The sequence below is a fragment of the Salvelinus alpinus genome, chromosome 36 (genome assembly GCF_045679555.1).
Source record: "Salvelinus alpinus chromosome 36, SLU_Salpinus.1, whole genome shotgun sequence".
NCBI lineage: Eukaryota > Metazoa > Chordata > Actinopteri > Salmoniformes > Salmonidae > Salvelinus > Salvelinus alpinus.
In genome coordinates, this window is record NC_092121.1 from 7,357,052 (window position 1) to 7,377,484 (window position 20,433).

Here is a 20,433-nt window from a genome sequence, read left to right on the forward strand (position 1 = left end):
AGCGAAGGGAGGGGGGAGTTGGGAGGGTCACTGTATCACACCCATCAAAATAAACGTCAGGCTCCAGGAACGTGCTCAGAATAAGGCTAAGGGGGATGAAAGGAGGGGGATGATCGAACAAAGGCGAGCTCGTGGTGGAGGGAGTTTGTCATTTCTCTAATGGAACTCACCTCCCTCCTCCTCCTTCTCCCTCCAGCATTACTGCATTATCACAGAGTACCTCCCCATCGCTTTCCCCTCTCTGTGTTTTGTAGTGAGTGGTGCTGCCATTGCTTGCCAGCCAGCTTTAGTTTTACCCAACAACATCAGGTTCTTTCTCTAACCCTCCACTTCACTACCTCAGAATGAATGAGGTTCTCACCCATAAACATTAATAAAATTGATCTAGTATCCTGTTATTTTAGCGTGCAAATTCTCTCTCTCTTACAAAGTAGAAATCCGTTTTGAAATGAATGCACTGTCTCGCGCCACTCACGCTTTTTTGTCCGCAGCGACATGGGTCAGGAGCTGTTTCTTCACTGCGTCTTCAGTCAGCTTCTCGTCCACTCCTACCAGAAGCTTACTGGCCTTAGCGTCCACATCCCCCACGTCTACCCCTCCTTCATGGTGGAACAACAGGTAGTCGCCCTCCCGTGTGGCGTAGATACACATGTAGAACTCCTCTTCCTGAGGGATAGGGAGACAAACAGGTCAGTTATAGACAACCAGAGACGTGTACGTCATAGAAGCCAAAACTATCTTCATCACAGTTTTTGGTTCTGTACTTAAAGTGCTCAATCTTGACAACTTGTCTGCTGACATGCATCACTGTTTGGGATGGCATTAACAGTGGACTAATGAATAAAATACTAAAGTATCGTTTTTTTGGGGCGAACTATCCCTTTAAAGCCGCTCCTTAAGATTTGACGTACTGTTTAGCGAAGGTGCAGTATCTCACACAACTCATGAATAAAATTATAGTAAGTTGGAAAACCTGTTCGGCTGCAGTCCTCTGTGAGGTAGCTAGACTAGAGAAATCGCATCACGTAGATAGTTCACCTGCTTGTGGGCTACGAATGGCTCGATGAGGAAGTTCTTCAGGATCCCCTTTGCTTTTCCCACCTGAGAAAACACATACAGCACTTATTTAGAAGCTCACAGACAGACAATTGTGTTGGGGGAGAAAGAGAATTGATGGAGCGAAAAGGCAGCATTTAATTTGGCAAAACCATCATTAATTCCCACAGGAGACTACAATGCTATAATGACTATTACTCTGAGCCAGCTGTAGCGAGTCTGGAGGATCATAACGTAACAATGCACTTGTTTACAGGTACGCCCTCAGGACTAATAGAGGGAGAGAAGCAGAGAGAGAGAGGGAGAAAACGAGAGAGGGAGGTATGAAGGAACACACCGCAAGGCCCCAAAGTGAACACAAAGTGGCCACAGAGCAGACACAAACTAAATAATCAGGCCACGGGACAAGAAAGTGTCGTTGAATAAAGCCTGAAAAAAGGGAGGCCCAAACTGACAGAGGATGACGTCCACACAGAGCAGCAGTCTAGTATAGTCCTAGGTGAAATGAGAGCTCATTTAGCTGGCTGTCACACTGCCTGTGTTAAAAGGTACCCACGCATAAAACAACCAGGGACTGCCCGGGAGAGCAGTCAGCCGACAGAAGAAAGAAAAAAAAGGAGAAAAAAGGAGAAGGTTGACATTTCCGAGAGATGGAATAAAAAGGAGGCACGATGAAGGGAGAAAAGAGGCCATCTGATTAAAGACGAGCTGAGGCCAAACTAAACTGAAATAATCTCCATACCCATTCTCTCACTGCTCCCTAGAGAACGAGGGAGGAGACGGCGGAAGAGAGGGACGAAAAGGTTGGAGGAATATATTGATTAAGAAGCTCAAAAAATTTAAAAACTAATAATAATAAAGTAGGGAGGTGAAACATGATTGATGTTTTACACAAACTTAAAGTAGTGACCAAAAAAAGGGGTCAATTCAACTGATATGATGCATAATAACCACTGACATTTTCACACCCATTCGCCTGGAAACACATGAACTATCCTGGTTACACCCTATCACTGAGGGAAGCCATGGCGTCAAAGACTGGGGGAAATAGCCAGGCGAGGAGTCATCTCAACCTCTGGGAATAGTGATTTGGTAAACTGGCGAGAAAGAGTGATGGGTTGTGAGAGGAGAGCGAGAACAAAAAGTCGAGCTGACAGCCTAAATTGCTCACAGTTACTGAACTCTACCCCACCTCTTCTCTCTAGTCCGGACACAACCCTGTCTCTTTCAGACACACACACACACACACACACACACACACACACACACACACACACACACACACACACACACACACACACACACACACACACACACACACACACACACACACACACACACACACACACACACACTACAGAATGTCATTCACTTACACAAATAACTAACACATACTGTAGCATAATACCCAGTACCACCCTCTAATCTCAATATCCAGCTACTGCACAAGCACCTTCCTGCACAAGCACCTTCCTACACACACACACAGATTCTGTGTTGTAGATATGTGGTAGTAGAGTAGGGGCCTGAAAGAACACACTTAATGTGTTGTGAAATCTGTTGTGAATGTATTGTACTGTTTTTTTAAATTGTAGAACTGCCTTCATTTTGCTGGACCCTAGGAAGAGTAGCTGCTGCTAAGGGCGATCCGTAATAAATACAAACACACTAACTATCCCATATACAGCTACCCAAAAACACATTTAAGCAATGAAAACACACAGCATATTGTGAAACATGTCCTATAACTAACAAGTTAACCAGATTCTAAATGAACAGCAACAGCTGTTCAAGCCAGTCGAAAGAAAATGATTAATCCAGATAGACGCCATCTTAAAAACAGTGAATTCATGTATTTCTCATTGATGGTCTCCAGCAGCGACTGACGTTTCATCTAAAATGTCTGGCCAGTGATATACCCAGCAGCCCACAGCTGCCTACCTCTAACGCAAGCACGCAGACACGCGCGCACACACACTCACTCCCTCGCATAGCCCATGGTTTATGAAGCACACAAACATCTAAGTGGCACACAGAGTGACGGACCTACTGTAGCGTGCTCGGCTTACACTGAAACCCGTTTACTCACAGGCAGGACTCTCCTTTCTCGGCTGACTGGCTTGATTGACTAGCACCTGACCGAGAGCTCATTAGCAATCTGTGCAGCTCTGGAGGCAGAGTTTAACATGCATCAAAACAAACACACTTAACTTGGATGGGTAGTACGAGTGGGCATGGGAAAGAGGGGATGAAGAGAGAAATAAGAGAAAAGGGAGGGCTGAGTGGAACCAGATGTTCTGCAGGAGACAGAGTAAACAGTGAGCAGAGTGAAAGAGTTCACCACGGTGCCGACTGAAGAGCCTTGCGGGAGATGGGTTTCAATGTGCATGACCAGGAATGGGCCTGAACCTAGCTGTAGTCACTGTATTTTGGAGGATCCACTTCAGGATGACTTGGTGTGTGTGTTTTTGTATTATAGATAGATATGTGCGTGTGTGTGTGTGTGTGTGTGGGGGGGGGCAATAACCTACCATGGTCTCGCTCATGAGGCGGGTCTTCAGCCACTCTTGGACACCTTTCAGGTCCAGGTTGACACCTACCAGTCCCAGCTTCCCCCGACGCTTGATCAGCTGGTCTGGCTTCACTACCAGCCGCTAGGGAACAGACAACACGGTCAAACTGTTAGCATCACAACACCAGGGTAATGGACATAAGTGACTGATTCAGTGGTCATCCTTAGACTAGACTACCCATGACAGGATAGCGTAGTTAGCATCACATTAACAAATTGCTCATTTGCTGTTTATGATAACAGGTTATATGCCGACGATGACATTTGTGTGTGGCACATATGGGCGAGTTCACTTCAGGTACCATTTACACACTTCACATCCTCAGCATTTGAGGCCCATCTTGATCAGAACTAGATCTGTAGATCAGGAGGTAGGTTTCTGGGTCCTCCCTCACATCAATGTTTATTGGTAGCGTACACAGATTTGCAGATGTTGTCGCAGGTGCTGCGAAAATGCTTGTGTTTGTAGCTCCAGCAGTGCAGTAACACACACATATTGCAAAAAAAGTAAAAATAAATAAAATATCAGAACGAGTCTGGAATATTTTATATATAGTGCATTCGGGAAAGTATTCAGACCCATTGACTTCTTACACATTTTGTTACAGCCTTATTCTAAAATGTATCAAATAAAAACATTTCCTCAATCAACATACAATATCCTATAATGACAAAGTGAAAACAGGTATTTTGACATTTTTACAAATGTATTATTTTTATATTTTTTTAAACACACAAATACCTTATTTTCATAAGTATTCAGGCTCTTCGCTATGAGACTCGAAATTTTGCTCAGGTGCATCCTGTTTCCATTGATCATCCTTGAGATGTTTCTAAAGCTTGATTGGAGTGCATCTGTGGTAAATTTAATTGATTGGACATGATTTGGAAAGGCACACACCTATATATATATAAACTCAGCAAAAAAAGAAACGCCCTCTCACTGTCAACTGCGTTTATTTTCAGCAAACTTAACATGTGTAAATATTTGTATGAACATAACAAGAGTCAACAACTGAGACATAAACTGAACAAGTTCCACCGACATGTGACTAACATAAATTGAATAATGTGTCCCTGAACAAAGGGGGGGGGTCAAAATCAAAAGTAACAGTCAGTATCTGGTGTGGCCACCAGGTGCATTAAGTACTGCAGTGCATCTCTCATGGACTGCACCAGATTTTCCAGTTCTTGCTATGAGATGTTACCTCACTCTTTCACCGAGACACCTGCAAGTTCCCGGACATTTCTGGGGGGGAATGGCCCTAGCCCTCACCCTCCGATCCAACAGGTCCCAGACTTCACTGGCCATGGCAGAACACGGACAATTCTGTCTTGCAGGAAATCACACACAGAACGAGCAGAATAGCTGGTGGCATTGTCATGCTGGAGGGTCATGTCAGGATGAGCCTGCAGGAAGGGTACCACATGAGGGAGGAGGATGTTTCCCTGTAACGCACAGCATTGAGATTGCCTGCAATGACAACAAGCTCAGTCCGAGGATGCTGTGACACACCGCCCCAGACCATGACGGACCCTCCACCTCCAAATCGATCCAGTTCCAGAGTACAGGCCTCGGTGTAACACTCATTCCTTCGACGATAAACGCAAATCCGACCATCACCTCTGGTGAGACAAAACCGTGACTCGTCAGTGAAGAGCACTTTTTGCCTGTCCTGTCTGGTCCAGCGGAGTCAAAAGTCATGTAGTAACCAAAAAACAAATCAAAATCTATTTGAGATTCTTCAAAGTAGCCAAGAGTGTGCAAAGCTGTCATCAAGGCAAAGGGTGGCTACTATAAAATATATTTAGATTAACACTTTTTTGCTTACTACATGATTCCATATGTGTTATTTCATAGTTTTGATGTATTCACTATTATTCTACCATGTAGAAAATAGTAAAATTAAAGAAAAACCCTGGAACAAATAGGTGCGTCCAAACTTTTGACTGGTACTGTATATATTTTTATTTAACCAGGCAAGTCAGTTAAGAACAAATTCTTATTTACAATGACGGCCTACCCTGGCCAAACCCTAACCCGGACAACGTTGGGCCAATTGTGCGCCACCCTATGGGACTCCCAATCACAGCCGGTTGTGATACAGCCTGGAATTGAACCAGGGTCTGTAGTGATGCCTCTAGCACTGAGATGTGGTGCCTTAGACCGCTGCGCCACTCGGGAGCCCACTATATAGACAGTATATGAATAGAAAAGGTGTGTACAGCAGTAGTTATAGGGGATGAGCCTTGACTAGAAAACAGTATATACATATGATGTGGGTAAAACAGTATGTAAACATTATTGAAGTGACCAGTGTTCAATCAATCTATGTACATAGGGCAGGAGTCACTAAGGTGCAGGGTAGAGTACCGGGTGGTAACCGGCTAGTAACAGTGACTATGGTAGTGGTGACTGTTCAACACTGTTGGCCTGGAGATAGAAGCTGTTTATCATCAGTCTCTCAGTCCCTCCTTCCATTCCTCCGTCCTCCCCCCTCCCCCTGGCTGCTACCTCTCTTGGGTCAATCAGAGATCGAGAGAGAAGTGACCTATGAGACTTGAGCCATTATCCTCTGGAGTGCTGCCAGTAAAACCAGGCAGAGAGGGCCCAGGGTGAACGGTAATGTAATTTCCTAATCAATCCTGTCACATCGGTGCATGTGTATCGGGGCCTACACCTGCCCTCCTCTATCCTTCTCCTCATCCTCCTCCACCCTTCCATACCTCACTGCATCCGACTTGATGAAGCACCAAAACAGCCTCCCAGCTGAGTGAGACAAGCAGACTGCCCGGGAGACAGGAGGAGAGAGAGAGAAATATTTCCCCCTAAAGTCATACTGTAATTCTATTAGACCCCTCTTTCTCCCAGACTCCTCCTCCTCCATCTCTGAGGTAATTATGATTGCTCTTAAAGAGAGTGTCTCCTCCCATTGTGGATGTCACTTTTTATTCCTCCTGATACATTCCGATGACGATGCGGATATTCATTCTCCTCTACATTGACTTCACGTTTTACAGCCAGAAGAGTGGCTGGAATGAAGATGGGCCTGCTAGCCAGGACGTTAGGGTCCTAACGAGAGCCAGGAGACCACTCTACTCTTCCATTAGCCTAAGTGATTGTGTCCGCAAAAAATAAAAAATGGAGCATTTCACACAGGCTGCAGTCAGGAAAGGTGGCTGCTGTGATAGTCATGGAGACAGATTTATGACTATAAATGTGGCCAAACAATCTACTGACTGCAATGTAATATAATCCTTGTTTTGAGCAAACATTTAACCTTGCGTGGGTCAGTCACCCTTATGAAGAAATAATTGATGTCTGAAAAGACAGTCGTGCCATTGACCATTGGTGATTGAATGACATAAGAGCTGCTGTTAAGACCTAGGTACTAGGTCGGTATTTGGTTCTAAAAATGGGCCATCGATGGGTCAGTTATCCCTTACCTCAGTGAGCAGCCAGGGGTGGTCCTGTGCCAGCCGGTCAAAGTCGGTCTCAGTCGTCACGTTGGCATAGCGGAACCTGTTCTGGACAGCTGCAGATGTACAGATGTACTTATAGAGGAACTCCTTCCCTGTCTGCTCCGAGATGGCTTTGGCCGACATGGTAGATCAGAGAACAGTGGTCTGAGAGGAGAGAGAGAGAGAGCGAGACAGGTCAAAAGCGAGAGAGAGAGATTAGGTAAACCCGATTATAACCACAAGTGCATACCAGTACAGGGTGACTAGCTTAAGTATAAGATATTCTAGTTGTTCCCAAATATGACACATCAGAGAGGATAGGCCTACCTTTAACAACAGCAGCCTCTTACATGATAATTATGGTATATAGTGAGCTATTCATTTACACACAAACTGCAGATCAGAGGCCTCTATCTATGTTGTAGGATCTGCCCCGTCATCTCTTCAGTATGCGATCCTTTATTGGCCCGGCTAAAAAAAAATACCTTGTCCATGCAGGCAGTGATGCTGAGGCTTAGTTGATTAGCCCAGGTCTAGGATCGGCACTCTAATGGAGTAACGAGCCCTCATCTGGCTGCCACTCAAACAAAATCAGGTGAACCCTGAGACAGGCACACAGCTTTAATCACCAGAGACAGGCACACAGCTTTAATCACCTGAGACAGGCACACAGCTTTAATCACCAGAGACGGCACAGAGAGGGGGTCACAAAACACCCTCAATCATTCAGACGACTAAAACAACCTTTAGAGAGGCTGATGCATTGCCGTCTCAAACACAGAGAAACAATCACCCACACATATAGACACGCCTTGAACCTACTGCTACTGAATAAAGGGTGTGGTCACTGTTTGTAGAGCTAGGAATGAACCGTTGGTAAAGGACATCACTCCTGAAGGAGAGGACTCTCTACTATGAACTACACATTGTGAGACGTGTCAGTGTCAGACGTACAGTCTCATACACAAACAAGATAAGCCTGATTGTCAGACTGCTATGATGTCATGGTCGCGTGTATAAACCCTGTAACGGGTGAAGGGTCGTCTTGGTATGACGTAGTGACCCGGAACGCCATACTAGGGATATTCCCAAGAGACTATCAAAGGCAGCTGTCTGTCAGCACACATGTCTAAAAATCATAAATGAGATATTTGGAGAGGGTCAGGACAAAGGATTTGATCATTCTTTAATGAACATTTAATTATTGTGAAAACGCTGAAGTTTGAGGGGGAAATTTGCACATAGAATTTAAGCAAAAACACCAAAACCCAATCGGATGTGTGAATCGAATGTTGTTTTCCTTTCATGGCAAAGACAAGGGTTGTGACCCTTTCGGGCATCCTCCTGCTGGCTTAAAATGAAGTCATATGCTAAATGGGACAAACTCAGTTTCGAATGCCTAGTCTACTGGGACCACGTCAGTCAGTCAACCTAGAAAGGCCTTTAAATCACTCACTATGTTGCCTCTGCAACAGAACAGTCAATTTATTTGGATTTGAAAATTAAATGTTCATTAATCATGAAGAAATTATTCTGGTCATTACACAGCAGAATGTGGTACTTGGATGTCCAGACTCACAGTACCAAACGTGACCAACCCCCAACCCCCATCCTCCACCACACCCCCTGCCCCCTCATTATCCCCCAGCCCCCCCCTCACTTTCCTTCCGGCAGCACAATGTGGCAATTATTTTGTTATTGATCTGGCCTTGGTTTCCTGCTACACTCACTAGGCAGAGCTTTATCATTGCTTTTACCACAGACCAGATGGATATCAATGATGAGAAATGTGTCCTATTACTGTGCTGACACAAACCCACTCAGTCACTAGTCTCCGTAATATTACTATTAAGAAATTGACAATAAAACCACAAAGTTGCTCTTCAGTATTCTTGCCCTGATGGACCACCCTGTCAACTTGCTCTCTGTGTCCTTCATCAGATAAAGAGCCCTGTGGCCTCCCGAGTGGCGCAGTGGTCTAATGCACTGCATCCCAGTGTTGCAGCGTCACTACAGTGTTGCTCTCTGCTAGCAGCTTGTGGGTGTTAAGAAGCGTAGCTTGGCGGCTCATGTTTCGGCGGACACATGACCCGACCTTCGCCTCTCCAGAGCCCGTTGGGGAGTTGGAGCAACGAGACAAGATCGTATTTGGATGTCACGAAAAAGGGGGTAAAATGCAATTAAATTCAGATAAAGAGCCCTGGTATCTACCAGAGAAGGCTTTGCTCTGGGTTGCTGCCCTGCTAGCCCTTGATTAGATAAATGAATGGAGGTAGTGTTGGAGCATCTTCAGTATTGATCACTCTTCTCTTCTTCCTGAGTCACTATAGCTCTGGTCCCAGGCCAATATAAACACTGGATGGGAGGAGAGACCGACTCACTACAGTAGATCTGTCTACTTCCTCTCTGCTAGCAGCTTGTCAGCGCTATGAAATATCACCCCTCCTCGCCAACATAAATGATCCAGCACGGATAACATTGATCAAGAGCGGTTGAAGCGCAACGCTTGTAGACTGCTAGATGAGGCACACGAACACACACGGATGAAGGCACACTGATCAATTCTGTTTCGGTGAAAAGCACTGTCTTTCACAGCACTGAAGTCAGAATGCAATTAACCTTAACCTGGCCAGGTCCCCTACACCTCCAGATTGCCTTCCCTTATACGACAACACCACCAAAACATCTGCACCTGGGTCTGACAGGTAGAAATTACAAAAACACTTCAGTGCCTCAAAAATTAAAAGAAGCATCTGTCTGCCTGCTAGAGAAGATATCCGTCGGGACTAATGAACTTGCAACTAATGCAAGGAAGTGCTTTCAAAAAAGCAAGAGCTGTGTTTTGAGAGTGGACTAATAATGCATGATTTGTGTCAATTAAAATTCTCTATGAATTTGATTCCAAGTTTATTAAAATGCATGATCACTTGAACATTGACTTAAAAAGAAAACCTCAGACAAAGATAGCTGAACTAAATGACTATCGCCCCGTAACACTCACTTCTGTCACCATGAAGTGCTTTGAGAGAATAATCAAGGATCATATCACCTCCACCTTACCGGTCACCCTAGACCCACTTCAATTTGTGTACCGCCCCAATAGGTCCACAGACGATGCAATCGCCATCACACTGCACACTGACCTGTCTCACCTGGACAAGAGGAATACCTATGTAAGAATGCTGTTCATTGAATACAGCTCAGCATTCAACACCATAATAGCCTCCAAGCTCATCATTAAGCTTGAGGCCCTGGGTCTCAACCCCGCCCTGTGCAATTGGGTCCTGGACTTCCTGACGGGTGGCCCCCAGGTGGTGAAGGTAGGAAAGAACATCTCCACTTCGCTGATCCTCAACACTGGGGCCCCACAAGGGTGCGTGCTCAGCCACCTCTTGTACTCCCTGTTCCCCCAGGACTGCGTGGCCATGGACGCCTCCAACTCAATCATCAAGTTTGCAGACGACACAACAGTAGTAGGCTTGATTACCAACAACGACGAGACGGCCTACAGAGAGGAGGTGAGGGCCCTCGGAGTGTGGTGTCAGGAAAACAACCTCTCACTCAACGTCAACAAAACAAAGGAGATGATCGTGGACTTCAGGAAACAGCAGAGGGAGCACCCCCCTATCCACATCGACGGGACAGCAGTGGAGAAGGTGGAAAGTTTTAAGTTCCTCGGCGTACACATCACAGACAAACTGAAATGGTCCACCCACACCGACAGTGTGGTGAAGAAGGCGCAACAGCGCCTCTTCAACCTCAGGAGGCTGAAGAAATTTGGCTTGTCACCTAAAACTCTTAAACTTTTACAGATGCACAATTGAGATCATCCTGTCGGGCTACATCACCCCCTGGTAAGGCAACTGCACAGCCCATAACCGCAGGGCTGTCCAGAGGGTGGTGCGGTCTGCACAACGCATCACCGGTGGGCAAACTACCTGCCCTCCAGGACACCTACAGCACCCGATGTCACAGGAAGGCCATAAAGATCATCAAGGACAACAACCACCCAAGCCAATGCCTGTTCACCCTGCTACCATCCAGAAGGCGAGGTCAATACAGGTGCATCAAAGCTGGGACCGAGAGACTGAAAAACAGCTTCTATCTCAAGGCCATCAGACTGTTAAACAGCCATCACTAACACAGAGAGGCTGCTGCCTACAAATCATTGGCCACTTTAATAATGTTTACATATCTTGCATTACTCATCTCATATGTATATACTGTATTTTATACCATCTATTGCATCTTGCCGATGCCGCTCGGTCATTGCGCTTCCATATATTTATATGTATATATTCCATTCCTTTACTTAGATTTGTGTGTATTAGGTAGTTCGTGTGGAATTGTTAGATTTTTTGTTAGATATTGCTGCACTCATCTGAACTAGAAGCACAAGCATTTCACTACACTCACAATAACATCTGCTAACCATATGTATGTGACCAATCAAATTTGATTTGATTTAGTCAAAGACATGCCATCCCAAAGACATGACTTGCCTAGTTAAATGAAGGTTAAATATAAATGATTCATTCATTATTATTTCCATTCTAACAGAATGAAATAGGTGAAAATGATTAAATGGCAATAAATAACTACATTAAGGGTAATACGGACATTTTCGAAAACAAATAAACATGCCACGGCCCATGAGTCGACACATTTTAAAAGAAACTATAGTAAACTAAGCCGTGGCCACAATAACACTTTTCATAATGTCTTCATTCTTTATGAAGCCAAGACTGCTACTGTTGATTGACCAGTTCAACTCGTTCTCTCTCTCTTTCCCTTACACACACACACACACACACACACACACACACACACACACACACACACACACACACACACACACACACACACACACACACACACACACACACACACACTTTATTTGTGTCAGCTTTTTAATTTTATTTACTGCGCATGTTACACTACTTTATGTAACTTTCAAGTCAGCTTTCAATTACTCTTTGCAATCTGTAAACATCCAAATAACTCTAGATATAGATTTATCTCACCTTTATATCTTGAGAGTTGTGGAAAAGATCTCCCAGGTTTTCTGTTGAGAAGATTTGGATCGTTTCGGGTTGTGAAACGATATGAGCCGGCAATAATTCTGCTAACTGCTCCTTCTATCTGTCGTTTGGCTGTCGGCGTGGACCACTGATTTTCACTTCTGGGTTCTCAGTTTTCTTCCCTCTTCCTATCTGACGATAGACTTGGCTGACATCCCTGCTCTCTGATTGGGTCACACCACCCCGTGGCTGTTGCTTCATAACGCTCACGCCCACCTGTCGTTAAAAGAAACGACTACACTGTTCAACTGTAGGACACTGATTGGCTGGTATTGTCTGTTTAGTACTGTAGCCAATCAGAATAGAATAACACGATCATGTATAAAAGACAGTAAAATTGTCTCCCTTTTTCAATTAGACTAAACGTTTATAATCTGAGTACATTCTGGCACCAGTGAACTGAAGTCCATCTACATTAAGGCTATTTATATTTTCCTGTTTCTCTTGGCTTTGACCATATATAGATAAATACATAAACATGTAGCCAATGATTCACCAAAGGCATTTTCATTCAGTGGCCTTCAAGTAAATTGTACAAACTGCAGTAGTGTGCATTTTTTTACCCCTGGTATTTTTATTTGTGTGAATCCCAAACTATTTGCTTCTGAGTTTGATTAATCAGGATACCATTTTGTTTGTTTATTTTGTTCGACTAATATCGGAAAGGGGGAGGTGCCTTATGCACCTCGGAGTTTTTTGGAGCTCTGTGGAATCTGACATCCTTGAGACGTCCAATGATGCATTTAAACCGAACCATGGATTGCTGATGCTATGTCTTTGGCCATTGAGAGGCGTTGAAGCCGCCGGTCGGTCATATTGGCACTGCCCAGTAGGAGCAGTCCTCCATAGGAATACATTGAATTATTTTTCAATTAAGTGTTTTAAAGGAAGAGAATAGAATGTATTTAAGTATATGTTTTAGTTGTAGCGGGGACAGTAACATTAGTCATTAAAAAAAATAATACTTTAAGGAAATGTTTATATATATATTTTTGTATGTTTAGCTCACATAATATCATTTAAAAGTATGCATTAAGGTGTCTTTAATAGAATAAATGTGGCAAAACGAGTGTAGACATTAATAAATGCATTTTATAGCTTCAAAATATATTTTACAACCGTGGGGGAGTGCCAAGATGGCTTCAAAACAACGCCCAAAATGTATCATCTAGTGTATATATAAACCAGATTTTAGATGAATTTGAAAATGGTTAAGGGTTAAGGTTAGGTAAGGGTTATGGTTATGGTTAGGGTTAGGGTAAGGGGTTAATGTTAGAGTTTAGGGTAGGGAAGTCCAAAGGATCCCAGGTCATAATCATTTTTTACCTATCCTGCACATGCACATATCGCTTGCCTTTTTAACTCTCATCACATTGTTTTGTATTGTCTTGTGCACAAATTCCAAATAAAATAACGCTAACAATTTTTTGGTTGTAAACACCAGCAGAATGGATGTCTAACCAATGCAATATATTTTCTAGGATAGATAGTTCATTATAGTATGACGAACAGAACCCGGGTGATACATTCAAATGTGTAATAAAATCAGACCGTTTCAAGGTGGAGCAATTTCATTTAGAAGGAGCCAGACTCGTTTGCATCATATTAGTCAGATGAGCCAAGTGCCCTGTACAGTCAGTGTGTGTAATCCTCAGTCTAGTGCAGCTGGCAATACAGACCTTGGTAAGAGTTGCAATTCTTTCTCTCATACACACCGGTGTGTAAATGATTGATATCAAAACTTGCACAGTGGTGGTGCAATATGGTGCAATGGGAGGTGATGGCGCACCACTAGACAGTCTGACAATTGGGTCATTCAACTCAGAGCCTCTCCAGAATCAAATGTAACGAAGGTAGGATTGTGTGTGTTGTAGTGGGGTGTTCGAGAGCCTTTGGCCTTGGATACACTTCTTCAAAAGTGGATCCAACCAGTACGCCACTTCAGTTTTGGGAGATTCAAACATTGACTGGCCTGATGAGAAATATACTTCAGATCATGTTCTCTTCATACATTGTACTAATAGTATCCGGAGGCTGAGTGCCATCTGCTGGTCAACTTTTCCATCTACAAACAAAATGGCTGAGTCTCACTGTAGTGTCAATAGTCAATAGCTTCCTAACTGTTAAAATGGGTGTGCAGCAGTGGCGACCCGTCATTCAGGGTAGCCCCACATTTTTAGCACCTAGCACCAAAAAATATATTTCTTTTGGGGGGGGCTTGCCTGTTTTGCATGTTATTTTGGCATTAATATATGTCACATATCAGTTTGCAAACAATGTAAACAAAATATATATATCATTGAGTTAATAAAGTCGCATACAAACATGGTCTCTTTTTTCTTTTCTTGAGTAAGGCAGCTCCAAAATGCAGGTGTTTCAGCCTAGCTCAGTGCTTTCTGTGGTGTTGGGGCAAGCCAGCAGAAACTACAGAGCGTTGCGCCGTGATTGGCTCAGTATTCTGTCACTCATGTGGACACTACGTCACCGCCATGTCTAAGGGTAGAGCTCTAAAATTCTAGCCCCTTGGATGCTGCCATAGAGTTACATTAGAAGTGCCCATCCAAGAAGGCTCAAGCTCATTGGCCACAGATAAAATTATGTCAAATCATGTTATATCTACAGTAGCTTTGATTGGACTGATCATCATTCAACTTCATACTTTCAAAATCTTAGCTAGCAGTCATCATGAATCAAGTCGACAATCTACTGGCATATCCTTTTAATCCTTGTCATATGAAGAGAAATAATGAAGAGAAATTATAGATACAACGTATCGGTGCTCATCGGCCATTGGACATAAATGGCCGATGGAAATCGCAAATTCAACAATGAGTGGTTTGGAAGGAATCAGTGGCTAACTGCAAGCATTGCTAAGCAATCATTCGCCTGCTATTCAGTGGAGTGGCTGTAGTTGTGTGGTCCCAACTCTAAGATTAAGGGTCTCTTTTCCTAGTTCAAAATTATAAACATTCAACATTGGCCATGCTGTCAATCAAGCATGATTTATGCCATGCTCAAAACTGCAAAATCCAACTTTAGTGAGTTCAAGACAATTGGGAACTCTGGAAAAACGAGCTACAACTGGGAAAACACGTTTTGAATTTTCATCCAACTTCGAATTGTAAATCGGGAACTTGGGCCTCTTTCTGGAGCTACGACCTGAAGATCCCTGACGTCATCATGATTCAACTGTTTTTTCTTCTCAGTTGTCTTGAAAGTACCATAAATCCAGAGAACGCCAGACTCTGATGATAAAATTTGCCCACGAAGGACCGCCACTCCACCTTCCTGTTCAAGTGAGCACAGCATAACACGAGTCCAAAAATGTCTTGTATGCTGCTGCATAAATGTAATATGCCAGGGAGATATGTATACTGTAGCTAAGAAAGTAATACTAAGTGTATGTTGTGTAGTAAGCTGTTAGTAGCTTATGTGCCTCACCCTAATAATGGTCTATTTTCACCTCCTGTTCTGACTTGGTGCACATGTAGCCTATAACCTGTTGAGAAATGTAATCAAATATTGTAAGAGCTGTCATTGTCTGCTTATATGCAGTCTTTATTTATGCTACAGTTCTGACTTGGTGTACAGGGAGAGCACTGGCCCATGTTCTGAATTGTCACTGTACATTTCAAAAGTGCTGAACAAATAGTTGATGTCCGTCCTAGCTTTCGCATGTCTTTATCGAAATTACGGCTTGGCTCTAATCTTCTTGTCGTCCCCTTATGCCAGTTTGTACATCTCAATTATCAGTAGAAACCACATTTGTTTATTAAATAAGTCACTCATTAGTTTTTTTTTTAAAGGCAGTAAATGACGGTGAAGGAACTGTTTCGCTGCCAGACAAGGCTCCGCTGACAGCCAGGTGTAGCAGTGGTATAGTGCAAATAATGTATTGTTTAGTGTTGTGGCTTTGCTGGCATGAATCCCACCTGCCCCACCAAGATTTACATGCTAAAAATCACAACTGGTGTACAGACAAGGGAACAGTCTTGAACAGGGTATAACAGTACACATTGCATTAGACAATATTTAGCGCAAAGCAAATTATTTTATTAAGTGTACAAAACATGTGCAAAAATAGTGACTCATTGGAAGAACTAAACAAGCATGGCTTTGCCCTAAGAAACCTACACATCAGTCATGAACAGACAGTGGATACATACAAGTTGACATGCAAAAACTAACTGTGGTTGACAGAAAGAGGGATGATCCCAGGCTGCAGTCTCCTATACTACAGAATTGTGGCCTTGGTTTCACAGCATTTGATAAGTACCAAGTAAGTGCCAGCTAATGAAACAAACTGCACATTCATCAGCATTCTCCCTTTGATTTCTGCAGCATCGTGCAAAAATAGTTAATTAGGAATGGCCTCTAAGAATGACATTCACAGTTCAGCACATCCAATCAAGCATACACAGACCCCCTTTTTGGCCCATGAGCTACTTATGAAGTTACCCAGCTCTTTCCTTCGTACCAAACATACAAATGCACAAACACATGGCAGGGCTAAACCACAGGAAATGACTGAAATAGATGCGCAACTTATTTTGCAAACAAGCTAAGTCATGACTAGAACTACATCTGCTAAACCTGGCATGCAATGAACACACTATTTGAGCCACTCACACAAAACATGAACACCTAAATGCTTAACACTGACATATGCGGAAGGGGTTGTATATAGTGTTAGACGTGAATTGAGTAGGGAAAATAGTGGTCCAACGGGGAGAAGCGGTACTAGGAGAAGCAGTACTACATCTGCCAAAACCGCAGCTGAGCCATGAAATCAGGCCTCGTCTTCAGAATTCCTATCCAATTGCATCTATGGCACTAAAACGCATGACAAGACACCGAACAAGATGCTAAGCTTGACCTAAACTGTGGTTTAAAGGCCTCTTGGGTTGTGCAGCAAAGCAAGAGAGAAAGGCACACAGCTTGTGAATTTGGGGTGGGATATCCAAGACGCCTCCCAAACCCCAAAAGTAGCACAAACACACAAACCTCCCCACAGACAAATCAGAACACTAGTACGCCACTCATCCCGAGCCATCCATCACCACCTTCCACCTCTCCTTTACAGTATGGTGCACTTTTGCTTCTTCTTCTTGTCCCCGTCTTTCTTGGTCGAGTCGGCCTTCTTGGGCCCGTAGAGGCTGGAGAAGCAGGCCTGGGCGGAGACGGGCTCCCTCAGACTGAGCAGCCACCTCCCCTTGCCGTAGTAGGTCAGGGAGCCGAGCTCCATCTCCTCCACCAGCTCTCCCTCCTGACCCTCTTGCTGCAGCGCTAGGATCTCCAGCAGGTCGAAGCCCGTCTGCTGTGGCTCAACGCCCTCCGCACAGCCCAGGGTGATGTGGGCACGGCTGCCAGCGGGCAGGGTGGCGGCGGCCGGGACTACAGACACTGCCTCCTTCTCGGCGTCGGCAGGCCACAGGGTCAACTGATCCTCAGAGAGTGAAACCCGGGCACCAACAGTGCGAGGTGTGACGAAGAGGGCACTGAGGGACAGCTCGAACGCAGAGCCATACAACTCTTTAATGGCCTAGAGATGGAAAAGAGGGGTTATTTCAAAATGGATCCCCTGAAAAGTGAAAATACATTATTTAAACAATGCACTGGTCAGATTTTAAATTAATAAAACAAGGCCAATATGAGTTGTGTGGTAAATAATGGGTTAATAGGATGAGGTTGCATTTGACAAATAATTCCCATCAACAATATACACGACAAATAAATATAAATGCAACATGCAAAGTTTGTCCCATGTTTCATGAGTTGTATTAAAAGATCCATATGCATTTTGTGCAAACATTTGTTTATATCCCTGTTATTGAGCATGTCTCCTTTACCAAGACAATCCATCCACCTGACAGGTGTGACAGACCAGGAAGCTGATTAAACAGCATGATAATTACACAGGTGCACCTTGTGCTGGAGACAAAAGGCCACTATAATTCGCAGTTGTATCACAACAATGCCACAGATGTTTCGAGGGAGCATGCAATTGGCATGTTGACTGCAGTAATGTCCACCAGAGCTGTTGCAAGAGAATTTAAAGTTAATTTCTCTAGCATAAGCCACCAACATCATTTTAGAGAATCTTGCAGTACGTCCAACCAGCCTCGCAACCGCTGACCACATGTAACTATGGCAGCCCAGGAACTTCACAGCCGGCTTCTTCACCTGCGAGATTGTATGAGACCAACCACCTGGACAGCTGATGAAACGGAAAAGTATTTTTCTGTAACAAAGCCATTTTATGGGGGGAAACATTCTGATTGGCTGGGCCTGGCTCCCAAGTGGGTGGACTCTCCCAAGTGGGTGGGCCCACCGCTCCACCCCTGCCCAGTCATGTGAAATCCATCGATTAGGGATTAAATTAATATATTTCAATTGAGTGATTATCTTATATGAACTGTAACTCAGTAAAATCATTGAAATTGTTGCATGTTGACTTTATATTTTTGTTCAATATTCTTTCAGACTTACTGGTTTATCTGCATATTCCTTGGCTCCCTCAGCCTTGCCATAGTCACAGAATTTGGTAGTGCAATGAAGAGTGCCATTGGCTTGGAAATACTGCTCCAGGTCCACCTCTTTCTCAGCCTCAACAGTGACTGAAAAAAAACAAAGCAAGCTCAGTTGTCGCAGTCAAGCTCAAGAGACTAAAATCGGATTCAGATAAACAATGGAAGTGTGAATCACAAGACCGTTGTGCTGTACTCACAGTCAGGCAAGTGCTTCTTGAAGGCCTCAAGAGTGTCCAGTGTCTTCAGGAAATCCATGGACGTGCACCTGACCTTGTCCTGGATGCCAGGGAGAAGGAACCAGCCAAAGAAAAGGGGCAGGGACGTCTCCTCAAGAGGAACTTTCATGGCCTGGATCTGGGCCTCCTCTAGCCCCCGCTGAGTTTTCTTGACCAGCTGTGGCAAGTCTCTGCTCCACTCAGTGCGGGGCTCCAGAAACATGGCCACCAGCCGGTGCTGCTCTGCCACCTCCCCCAGGCGGGCCAGCCGATCATGGGTATGGTTGGTGTCATCCACCACTATCACTTGAGCAGATGTTCCTACACTGCAGCAGGCTACCACAGCATCGTCAAAAGCCTTGTACCCATCTGCCGATGCTTCTGGACTCTCCGGTTTCACACCATGGTCATCAGCACAGCAGACAGTGCAGAGACCCTGGTAGCTATCTGCAATAGCACGTGCCAAGAGGCTCTTGCCGCTGCCGGGGAGGCCTCTGAGGATGATTAGAGTGCGAGAGGTGCGAAGTGTGGCTTTGGTCAGCTCATGCTCCAGGAAGGCGAAAGACAGGGTGCCAGGAGCGGGAATCTGCTCGACAACTTTGGCCTTCTGCTGCTCCACTGCATCACCTTCTGCCCGTTTCTCTGACTCTACTTCTTTTACAATTTCAGCTTCTACCAGTTTCTCTTCCATCACAGTCTCAGCCTCTCCTGGTTTCTTTGGCTCTGGTTCCAGTACAATTTCGGTCTGCTTGTCTGCCTCCACTTCTTTTACAGTTTTAGGCTCCACTGACATCTCTGGCACCACCGCCAACACAATCCCAGATTCTGCCTGCTTCTCAGATTCCTCAGGCTCTTTCTCTTCTGGTTTGAGCAGTTTCACATCCTCAGATTCTGGCTGTGTGACAGGCTCGGGCGCTGCCTGCTCAGACAGTTTAACAGCCTCTGGGACGGGTTCAGCCATTTTCTCTGGCGCAGTTTCAATGTTATTCTCTGCTAGAGGCTCATCTAAAGGCAGAGGCTCTGGTGTTTTCTCTGGCATTGGCTGCTTGTCAGGCTCTGTGGTCTGGATTTTTTCTGGTTCCAAGTACAATGCTGTAGCTGACTCAGAGACCTTTGTTGAGCTCTCTAGTTCTGGTTGTTTTTCTGGGTACTTCTCTGCTTTAGTCACAACTTCTGTAGATGACTCTGGAACCTTCTCAGGAGATTCAGACATTTTCTTTGGTGATTTTTCTGCTTTGGGCGCCGTCTCTTGCATTTCTGACATTCCTGATTCTGTCACCATATCTGGCAAACACTCCACTTCTTGCACATTCACTGGTGATTCTGCAGGATCTATTGGAGAGGCGAGTTGTGACTGGGGGCAGTCTCCTGCTCCAGTCTCCTGTTGCTCTCGAGTCTCTGATGCGGTGTCCAACACCTGGTTCTGCTCAGCATCCATATCTGGGTTCCTCAATGGACCTAATGATAAACACTGGTTTAGACAAAAGATTTGCATCCTGAAAATACATGCAATAATA

General features: G+C 44.5%; 2 protein-coding genes across 3 annotated transcripts in view; both read right to left on the bottom strand.

Moving 5' to 3' along the window:
* Positions 1–12,396, bottom strand: part of LOC139565478 (ATP-citrate synthase) — a 29,849-nt gene extending 17,453 nt beyond the window's left edge. The window contains exons 1-5 of one of the 2 annotated variants that reach the window (XM_071385854.1): positions 12,115–12,396; positions 7,076–7,255; positions 3,588–3,710; positions 1,039–1,101; positions 476–666 (exon numbers count right to left, since the gene is read on the bottom strand). In XM_071385854.1, coding sequence (XP_071241955.1) covers positions 476–666; positions 1,039–1,101; positions 3,588–3,710; positions 7,076–7,234 — 536 coding nt within the window. In that variant the 5' untranslated portion in view covers positions 7,235–7,255; positions 12,115–12,396. The remainder of the gene's footprint in view (positions 1–475; positions 667–1,038; positions 1,102–3,587; positions 3,711–7,075; positions 7,256–12,114) is intronic. The other variant, XM_071385855.1, reaches the window with a different exon arrangement.
* Positions 12,397–16,202: 3,806 nt separating this feature from the next.
* LOC139564756 (2',3'-cyclic-nucleotide 3'-phosphodiesterase-like) lies at positions 16,203–19,916 on the bottom strand (the record flags this gene model as incomplete). Its single annotated transcript, XM_071384546.1, is given in 3 exon segments — positions 16,203–17,713; positions 18,661–18,788; positions 18,899–19,916. Coding segments are annotated over 3 exon segments (1,611 nt in total), but the record flags the coding sequence as incomplete, so codon positions are not given.
* Positions 19,917–20,433: the final 517 nt, after the last annotated feature.